Genomic DNA, 10,903 nt, shown 5'->3' on the forward strand with positions numbered 1-10,903 from the left:
ATATCTAAGACTTGTCAAAACAAAACAAAAACTTGATAGTCTCATCAAATATTATTATCCTACTTTTGCCAAAATAAATTTTGCTAATTTTTCAATAAGGTTTCCAATTTTTTTCACGAATAAAAGACACTCATTATTGAATTATTATTATTATTATTACTATTGTTGTTGTTGTTAGACATTCATTGGTGTTGGAAAAGAAAAAACCATAAATCAAAAGTTGATCTTTTCTACTGGGTTTGTACACAAAGCACTCATAGTTGTTGCTTCAGTGGGTTTTTTTTCCTTCACTAATTTTATGCTTTCTATTGTATTTAGAGCTTTGACACAAATAGTAAATTTGTTGATTTTGATACTGTTGCACCCGAACTCAAAATATGGGTGTAATTCATGTAATAGAATATAAAAAAATTATATAATTGTATGTGTCTGAGATTGCAATGTAATATTTAAGATTAAAAGTTGTCCGATCTAAAATTTTATATATATATTTATGTTTAATTCAATTGTTTTGGGAAGGTCACACACTCACACATGCATGATTGCATTCTGATATATCATCAGAACCCACTCATATATAGGTTAGATTGACCTAATTGTTAGGCTACGCTAATGATACCAAACCTTTGTATAAGATAGTGCTTTTGTTTTATTGGTGGTATATATAAGAAGCTTAGGTTTGCAAGTAACTAAAAAACAAATGGGATATACTCTTGCTCAATTTTTTTGTCACAATTTCTAACATCCAGTAATCTACATATCCTTACTCACTTTATATGATATTATGACAATTATTATTTCTATAGTTTTTCATGACTTATGCACTAAAATATCAAAGATATGAGAACCACCTCCTCTCCTCCAGTTCCACTATTTTCACATAGTTGTTTTGATGAGATATTTTTTTTAATTGAGTTTTTCTTTCAAATTATACTACAAAAAGTTGCACCACCACTCTAAATTATTCTTGCTTATTTTTCTCATTGTGTGAGTATTATTATGTTTTAAAGGTGAGTGATATCCCAAATTAATCGCAAACAATTTTTATATCAGATAAATTAGTTTCTAATAAATTTTTTTTTTTAAATATTAGAAAAATTAATCCGTGATAAAATAAAAGGATAATTTAATCTCTAGTATTTTTAAAGGGAGTTACTAAGATAAAAACGTTTAAAACATTTTTTTAAAGATAGTTTTAATAATTAAAATTAAAATATATAATAGATTAAATCATGTTATTTTTGTTAAAATTAAGTCAGACAAATTAATTTGATCGAAAAAATGGTAAATCAAATTTTAAATTGATCTAAATTAATATCATTTTTTATAAAAAGGACTACAATACCCTTATTATAGAAAATGACTAAAATATTTCTATTATATATTTATATATATTAATTTTGAGAATCCTAAATTCTAACTCTTTACTTCTCTGCTATCATAGGATTAGGATTTAGAATTTTCAATATTATATAATAAGAGTATTTCAATTATGTTCTATAATAATGGTATTATATTACAATTATTTTCTATAAAAGAATATTAATTTAGACCAGTTCAAGATTTGATTCACTATTTTTTCGATCAAATTAATTTGTATGGCCTAATTTTGATAAAAATAACACGGTTTTATCGATTATATATATTAAATTTTAATTACTAGAAAACATCTTTAAAAAAAGACGTTTTACACGTCTTTGTCTAAATGACTCCCATTTTTAAAAGGTGGCAAGTGGTTAATCTTAAACTTATCCTAGAAAATAGTATATTTGAGTGATAAAATTATCTAATTTTTAAAATATTAAGAACTGATTTGTTCATTTATATTATTAAATATTAATTTAAATAATATTTTAAAACATCAACAACAAATTTATCAATTTTTTTAAATTAGTTTATCCAATACAAAATTATTCAGATATGACTTATATATGATAAGTGTAGTAGTGTAATATATACATTAAACAAAATTCTCAAAGTTTAACAAAATAAAAAAATATTGTTGAAAATAAATAAACAAATTAAGAAAGTAATATGACTTTCATATTAATTGAAATAATTGACAGAAATTATACTGTTAGAGATATATTCATTCGTGCACTTCTAATATTATATATATCAACATTTTTATAAGACTTAGAGTTTATTTTTGTTACCTAAAAAAAATTAACATAAAAGAACTAAAAAATTTTCATTAAAAATCAAGCTTTAAACTCAAAAAATACCATTTCATAACATATGACAATAACCAAACCTCTGATTCTATAGACTTATTTTCGCGATATGACAATAATAAAAGCCAAAAAGAATTTATGAATTGGGACTGAACACTAAATAAACCCACCCACTAAGCCAAATATGAAGAAGCATAGCAAGTTGCAATATATAGGACCCCTAAGGAAGTTAAATGTTGTGACTCCTTTCACGTTGATGATAATAAAAATAATAATAAAAAATATATTTGTACATCAAAGTTTTTTGTGCATCAGGTAAGAAAAGTAGGAACAACCAAATTACAACATAGACCATATAGAGAAGACGCACATGGTCCAAGGGAAAAAGCTATATAGCCATATAGTACATGATGATGAGAAAGGAAACTAAATAAAAGAAAATATACACAGAAACCTTTAAGCTTCTGCTCATGACTTTGGCTTTTCTAAGACCCTCTTTTTTGTATTGGTTCTATCAATGATATATATTCATATATATTTGCAGCATATGATGGAGAATCCAACAACACACAGTACTTTAATTTGTTTTTTTATGTTGTTGTGTGTATGTGTTTTCTTTTTTTAAGGAATTTGTACTTGCGCTTCAGCATTAACATAAACGAAGATTGATGGTAAACGTAGTTGAAAAAGTAATAAGTTAACTCCATTATGTTAAAAAGGATAAAAACTAGGTTTTTCTCTAGCAAGTTCTAATGAAATTTGGTTAATTCGTGCAAGATATGTTTATATTGCATTGGTTGGTGTTAAGTTTTTTTTCACAAGTATTTCATGTTAACGCAAAATTTGAAAAAAAAAAAAACGTTGTAATGTAAGTGGTCTAATAAGATAATTACATCATTGACTAATTCTAGAATTTAAGCTTGTGATCTTAAAATTAAACAGATAATTCAGCTGTTATTTTAAAACTTTCCTTTATTAAGCCATTTTAAATAATTATAAAAATAAACATTAGCCTCTTCTAAGACTAAATTAAGTAATATATATTACACAAGGTACATAGACTTAATTTAATTTGTCATTTATATATATTTATTTATGTTAATCATATTAAAATAATAAAAAGAGATATATTATGTTTATAAAAAAAATTGAATTAAGATCATCGAAAGTAAAAAAATTAGTAAAATAAAAAATTAATTATTTTTAAATTAAAATAGTAAGACACACATTTGATAGAATTGTGATTAATTCTTTACTTTAACAACTTTTTATTTTAAAAAATCGAAATTCCAAAAAATAATGTATATTTTATAAATGACAAAGAAATACATAAACAACCTAATATTTGGAAAGGGTGGTCAATGTTATACGTGTTATATGTAATGTTAATTAATGTTATTAGTTAATGTGAATTGAGTATAATGATTTGTGTTGATATTGGAATGGAATTGAGTTGTAAGTGGTTGCATGAGGCAGTGTGATTGGTGCACAAGTAAGTAAGTATGTAATGGGTGTTTGGAATAGTGGGTGTTATTTATCACAAGACATGCAATAGAAATAGGATTCAAATAAAGTCGAAAAGCTTTGAATGGTCTCTGCATATTTGGAAAGATGCTGGTTCTTGGTTCTGCTCTCTGTGCGCCCACTTCTGCTGCCAGCAACAATGGCCCTGATTCTGATGCAACAAGAGAGAGAAAGAAAGAGAGTGAATGAATGATGATGATGATGAGATGAATAGAGTTTGTTTGTGTCTGAGTCTGTGTGCCTTAGAGACCCCTTGAGAGGGACTACTGAGTTCTGTGACTGTCATTAACCCCTTTCAACAGTGGCACTGAAAAACATGCTCCTCTCTCTCTCTCTCTACCTTTTCCATTCACATTTATATGTTGCCAGAACAATATAGCACCCTAAAACCAAGGACAATATCTATTTCTCTATTCAATTTCTCCTTTTTTTTTAATTATAATTCCTATATTTATCTTTACAAAAATATTATATATCCATACAAAATTAATTAACACATATAATTAGTGATTAATAATAAAATATTAATATTAACATGTAAAGTACGTATTAAAAATAAATAAAATAACAGAAAATTGTTGTTTTTCACTAATCAGTGGATACATGTGTGAGTGAGTGTGAGAGCAGTGATGACTAATGAAGGAGAGTGGCAGGAGTAGTAGCTAGGCTTTGTATTGATTTTTTCTGATGATGTGAATAATAGTCTCTACCTCTTTTAAATATTTTTGTCAGTAGAGTTGTTTAATGCTGATGAAATAGTGTTCTCCGAAATCTGCCCTACCACAACATAGTCCAAACAGATAATCCAAAACAACAAAAACTTTAGCAGTCTCTACTTCCTCCCTCCCTCCCTGACGCCCCTTATTCATTGCACTCTCTGCCACCCAAATAAACCCCCATACATTCAATTCCATCACTCCATTTATATACACACACAAAACTTATTATGTACAATAACCTTGTATCATTTTTTCCTAATTAGTCCTATTCCCCGAGTAACAATTTTAACATGTACTTCTTATCATTACATACACTACGTAACATAATTATCTTCACTTATACCAAATTTAATTAACAAATATCACAAACTTGCAACGAGTTATACATGAAGAACCAACACCATTAACACTCATCTCTATTACTTTTACTTTTCTCTCCCCCTCCCCAGCCTATTCATAATTAATTAACCCCGCTTACATTATATTAACCCCACTCACTTCACTTCTTCTTCTTCTTCACTTGGTATACCAATTCACAAAGATATAATTAATTAGCTCAAAAAATAGAAAATAAAAAAGGGTGGTAGTACATGGAAAGATGATAATGATGTGGATTAAGATGACGATCTTCTTCTTCTTCTTCTTCTTCTTCTTCTTCTTTCTTGTTCTAAGAGTTAGTAGCTGTAGATGCTTTCTTCCCATTATTATTATTATTATCAGTAATAGTAGTAGTAGTAGTATCATGATCGTTATTATTGTTCTCTATAACTTCTCCAGCACCTTCGGTGGTGATTCCAGAAGACATGTAACTGAGAACCAAGGAATTTTCATCTGGTGGTGCTGTAGCAGATACTGGTGGTGGTTGAAGATGAAAGTGTTGCTTGCAAGAATGGCACGTGATTTGCATGATGGTTGAGTTTATCTTCTTCATTGCATGTTCCTTGAGAGCGCAAGCTTTGTCGAATTCAGCTTGCGCTTGTTGCCTTATCCTCTTTGCATTGTTGAACTCTTGTTCCGCCATTTCTATCTGCCTCTTTGCTTGTTTCCTTGCTTCTTCTGCGTACGCTTTCTCCGCCATGGCTAACCTTAGTTGCTCCCTCGCTTGTTCTTGAACCCGTAAAGCCATGCTTGTTGCTGTCGCATGCTTGTTCTCGTTGCTGCTGTTGATGCTCTCTTTCGGTGACGAGTTCCTGTTTGATGAGTCGTTCTTGTTATTGTTCTCGCTAATGTCTGACGAGGTTGTTCCACCAATGGAGAGTTGCAGCTGTGTTGAATGCTGCTGGTTTTGAAGCTGCTGATGATGATTATTATCACTCTTTGGTGATAGTGTTAAATCAACATTGGGGATCGAATTGTTGTTGTTCATCATCATGGTGGTGGTGGTGGTGGTGGAGAGCTGAAGATCCAAGTTTGGGTGATGGAGTTTGTTGCTGGTGTTACTCTTCTTGAATAGGAATGTTTCAGCAGTGGCTAGAATTGGGGTAGGGTTAGTGTTGTTGAAGAAAGGTGGTTCTGTGGTTGTTGTTATTGGTTTTGTGATCACAACAAGGCTTGTTGGTGTTGTTGTTGTTGTTGTTGATGATGTTGGTTGCCATGGAGCAGTGCTGAAATTGGTTTCACTTCTTGAAGGGCTTGGACTTGAAGCTGTTCTTGATAAACATGCAGTTGGAGTTGGTGGTGGTTGATGATTATGATTATGATTATGATGAGATTCCGTCCTAAGCCTCCCCATGTTGCAAGCATCTTGATGCTCAATAAAGCTCTCCACCCTAATCACAAATACAAACAAAGAATAATCTTAGTGTTATATATATGAAAAAGAGAAAAAGGAAAAAGGGATGAAAAAGTGGGATATAAAAGGTGGTTGGGAAAAGGTATCGAGTGGGTTTTTCAAAGGGGAAGAAGGGAGGTTCCGTTTTCCACTAAATATGATAAAGGACAAAAGGAGTCAAGGGAAGCCAAATTAGAGAGATTTGCATTCTGTGTGTGCTCTAGTGCACATTCTATAAGAACAACCAACAATGTCAATGGAACAGATTATTACAAAGGAGAGAGAGAATCATGAAGAAACATTATTATTATTATTTTCATCACATTAAAAATTAAAAACAGTTAAGCGAAACCAACGGAAAAACTGTGTTTTGGGAACCGTGTTCTCCAACTGTCAATGAACAGTTCTAAGTATTGCTCTAGACAAAAATAAAAAGTAATATTTGGAAGGAAAAAAAAACACTTTTATATTAAGGTTCCATCAGTCAAATTATTTTTCTTATTAATTATCTTATTTTTTAGTTATCCAGAAAGGAAAAGAAAAAAATACATTTAATTTAACTTTTTCTTCCCAGGTCAAAACCTATGTAGAAACAATAGAGCTGGGCAAGGTCATCAGCTCAATTGCTCATCATCATTTCATTTAAAAATGTTAACAAGTAGAAAAAGAAGAAGAAGAAGAAGAGTAGCACATGAAATAGAGAGAAAAAGAGAAAAAAAAAAAGGTGATGAAACTCAAATTCTGAAATCATATAATAGATCCATCCAGTTTTATAAAGATACTGTTTTTTGGTAAATGAAAAGAATAATTGAAATTATTATCCGATAACGGCTAGGGAGCCAGCAGGTTTTGTGAGATTATGAATACCTGGAGAAGACGCGGCCGCAATCACAAGAGTGGCCGCGAGTGCCGCAGGTCTTGAGGTGAGCCTTGTAATCGGACTGCACCGCGTAGCCCTTGGAGCAGCGCTCGCAGACCCACTGTTTGTGGTTGCTGTGCTTGCGGCGGAAGTGCTTCTTGATCCCAACAAGGTCTCCGAGTGCGTGACAAGGGTCGTGGTGCAGGCAAGTAGGCTCCGGACACACGAAGACCCTCTTCCTGACCACCGGCGTCTCCCTCTTTAGAAGCTTCCACGGCACCTTGTGCCTCCTCCGATGCATCTGCAGGTTCTGGTCCCTTTGGAAGCCTTGGTTGCAGATCTCACACACATATCGATCCGATTCCAATAACGTCTTTGGCGACAGCGACACCACCTCTGCATCTGGATCTACATATTTCAATTCCAATCACTTATTAATTAACCATCAAATCAATAATAACTTGCTCGAATATTTTCTTGACCTACCTGGTGTTCCTGCGGGTCTTCTCTTCCTTTTATTGCTTGGAGTGCCATTACTATTATCAGCACAAGAAAATGGTTCACTTGGAGCTACTGAAGAGTTATTCGCTAACATGGTGACTGTAATTGTTGTTCTTCACTCTATGGCAATTGATGATGACGATGATGATGATAGAGAGAAGAAGCAGAAGAAAAAGAAGATAGAAGAAGAGGGAGAAAGAAAGAAAATAATGAAAAAACAAAAGCTAATTCTCCTTTTCTTTCTACCCTTTCGGTTTTCTCAGCTTTCTTTCTTTTTAGCTTGCTTTTGAGCTTTCAGCTTTATTTATTTCCTTTTTTTTTACTTCCTCTCTCTCTCTCTCTATCTATCTCACACACACACACACATAAGCAATAGCAGCTTTGTTTTTCTTTGGTTTTCTCTCTCTCTCTCTCTCTCTCTAATTCTCTATCTATCAAAGTCTCTCTCTCTTGTTGTTGCTTCCAACCCTCATCTTCAGCAGGGATTGTCTGTAATAGCCCCCCTTCACTTCTCTCCTCTCTCTCTCCCTTAATAAGCACTTTCAAAAAGAGGGACAGAGAGAGTGTGACCCAATCACAATGCTCGAAACTTGATCCCACAAGCACCTCTATGGGCTCCATTCATTCACATATATAAATAATTTTCCATTTAATTACAGAAAAAATCCCCTCACAAAGAAACAAAACCCTTTCATTATTTCGTTACACTGTAATTTCCTTTTTCTTTTTTTTTTCTTTTTTGCTTTGCATGCATAAATACAACCCCAATTTCCCCTACAATACACACGTAAGTTAACTATTTTTGTCACATTCTATATATCTCTGTATGTATGTATATATACACGCAACCGTTATTTATACTCTGTTTTATTTTATATAATAAGCCGATCATATTTGTTTCTCTATAAAAGATATATAACATATTTTATATAAAATGAATCATTTTAGAGATTTTTATGGTATTTTATATCTAGATACCCGTACTTTCAATCTAATCAATGATTTAACATTTATCTCTTAAAAATTTTAAATTTTAAAATTTATTTTTAAATTAATAAAATATATGACAGTTTCTCAACACTATAAAAATTAAATACCGATATGTGATATTCCATAATCATAATAATAATAATAATTTTCATCTATTTAATTTATCTATGCCATTATTTTTATTTCTCTCTCCAACATCACACGCTACATACGATCAAATACCATCCCTCCTATGTGACATGTTGGTAAGAAAATTAGGCTAAATTATTTCACTTTTGGGGGTTTGTTTAGATTAAATGGTGGTTGTGGATTTATCCATTCAAACAATAACGAAATGTGCTTTTTACTTGATATGTATGTGCATAGGTATTATCCCATGTAAGGAATTGAGTATTAATACCAGTATAGGTAAAAATTGAAATACATGTTCACCTACGTATATTGATGACATAGGATACATAATTATATACTAATTAATTATATATTTATTCTGAAATTTTGATATGCAAAAAAGAAAAGAAATTTTGCAATCTTTAAGATTACTAATTCATACAATAGTGCCAACTCATTGTTGTGAAAAACTAAAAATTTAGACTGCTTCATATTTTTCATCATTAATTCCTAGTTATATTTCTCTCTCTTGTGCAAGTTATAATTAAGTTGGGGGCAGATGTATCTTTATTGACCATAGTACCCATACTTGTGACTCTGCAGGAAGTCTTATTAATTTCACTTGAAGCAGCTTTTTGTAAAGGTGATTATGAGGATGTGAAGTCACCTTCAAGGGCAATGTTGTAATTTTAGTTCACAATTTTTCTCTCCCGGAGTTGCTTTGCTTTTTGGTAAAATGAGGGCATCAACTTAACAGTTGTGGGTTAAAATTGGAATTACAATTCCTTTATAGGTGAGGTTCTTAATTAAGATTGGCAAATATAAATGCCATATGTACTGCTACGGCAATTAAATTAATTTTTTAATTCCTTTTGAATATTATAATTTTTTTTAAAAAAATTGATTTCTATATTATTTTTTTCAGGTCTAATAATTGATTTTTGTCTCTGATATTATTTTGTTTGATTTTTTGTTCCATTACAAAAATAATGGGTGCCTTAAATCTAAATAGTTATGATAAAATTCTAAAGTATGTAGTTTGAAGAGTGCTTGTAACTTTTTCTATTTTCTAAAATTCAAGCATTGATCAGTTATAAAAAATTGAAGTTTCCTAAATAATAATCTAAGCTTCTAAAAATTAAAAGTATCATAAATTTTAAGGACTAAAATAAAATACTTTTAGAAATATTTGGATTTATATAAAAATATATAGCGTTATTATATAAGAACGAAAATCAATTATGCTTAAATAAAAGATTTGGAATTAAACAAAAAAAAAGTAAAGAGAGCAAAACAATGTCCAAAGCATTCACAAATTAAAGATTAGAGATATATTTAAGCCAAAATATAAAAAGGGCTCAAATGTAACTAACTTCGTGTGATCGAAAATCAATTTTTAAATAACCAAAGTGTACAAATTAGCATAATTTGATCAGTTAAGAGTACGTTTCAGTTTTAAAGAATGAGGAAATAATTTTTTTTCTAAATTTACTAACTGAAATAAATACACATAGTATCATCATGTACTTAATTTTCGATGGGTAAGTCTGTTAAACAACTTCTTTAACAACCTCTTTAATTCAACATGGCATTCTTTTAGCTGCGCTTTTTAGTCATAATTATTATTTTATTTTTTTAATAGAAGAATGTTAGAGGATTGTCAAAATTTATGAACGAAATTATGTCATTGGATTATTAGACTAAATAAATCGGTAATGCTAGAAAGATAAAAAAAACAACAAAAACTTATTTTATTTAACATTCATTAATTGTCGCAACAATTAATAAATGATAAATAAGGCAATTTATAATTATTTTTAGCTAATTTTTTTTTGTTACCAAATATTTTTAAAATAAATTGGAGTGATAGCTAGAAGTGATGGCCAAAAATAATAAATTCTATTTTTTTATATGACCTTTTTACTCTTGTTACTTTCAAATTGACATTAGTTTGATCCCCAAAAAATTTTTTGAGCATCAATTTATTCCTAATAGTTATATTTTATGTATTGACATCAATTTAATCCGTTCATAAAAAAACTCAGTAACTTGTGTTACAATTCATATCCTTATTAGTACATTAATGTATGATATATGTTACTTATTTATCTTCTTAATTAATGAAGGCGATAACTTTTATTTTTTTTCATCTTTTCCTCTATTTTTCTAATTTAGATATATTATCATTTATGTATGTCCTCGTATCAATTTAAATTTCTAAAAAAAGTGACTTCATGACATAATATAAAACTTC

General features: G+C 30.1%; 1 protein-coding gene across 1 annotated transcript; it reads right to left on the bottom strand.

Moving 5' to 3' along the window:
• Positions 1-4,736: 4,736 nt before the first annotated feature.
• On the bottom strand, positions 4,737-8,272 carry LOC112802405 (protein indeterminate-domain 14). The gene is made up of 3 exons (XM_025845617.3): positions 7,534-8,272; positions 7,056-7,455; positions 4,737-6,186 (listed from the first exon to the last, which is right to left on the bottom strand). The coding sequence occupies exons 1-3, from the start codon at positions 7,640-7,642 to the stop codon at positions 5,085-5,087; spliced, it is 1,611 nt and encodes a 536-aa protein (XP_025701402.1). The 5' UTR covers positions 7,643-8,272; the 3' UTR covers positions 4,737-5,084.
• Between the last annotated feature and the right edge of the window lie 2,631 nt (positions 8,273-10,903).

Source organism: Arachis hypogaea, chromosome 5, assembly GCF_003086295.3.
Source record: "Arachis hypogaea cultivar Tifrunner chromosome 5, arahy.Tifrunner.gnm2.J5K5, whole genome shotgun sequence".
NCBI lineage: Eukaryota > Viridiplantae > Streptophyta > Magnoliopsida > Fabales > Fabaceae > Arachis > Arachis hypogaea.

Excerpts from the sequence above, each read along its gene's own strand:
- LOC112802405 (XM_025845617.3), bottom strand. The coding sequence starts at position 7,642 with ATGTTAGCGAATAACTCTTCAGTAGCTCCAAGTGAACCATTTTCTTGT. Across the intron at positions 7,456-7,533 it reads AAGACCCGCAGGAACACCAG|ATCCAGATGCAGAGGTGGTG; the intron begins GTAGGTCAAGAA and ends TGAAATATGTAG. Across the intron at positions 6,187-7,055 it reads TGCGGCCGCGTCTTCTCCAG|GGTGGAGAGCTTTATTGAGC; the intron begins GTATTCATAATC and ends ATTTGTGATTAG.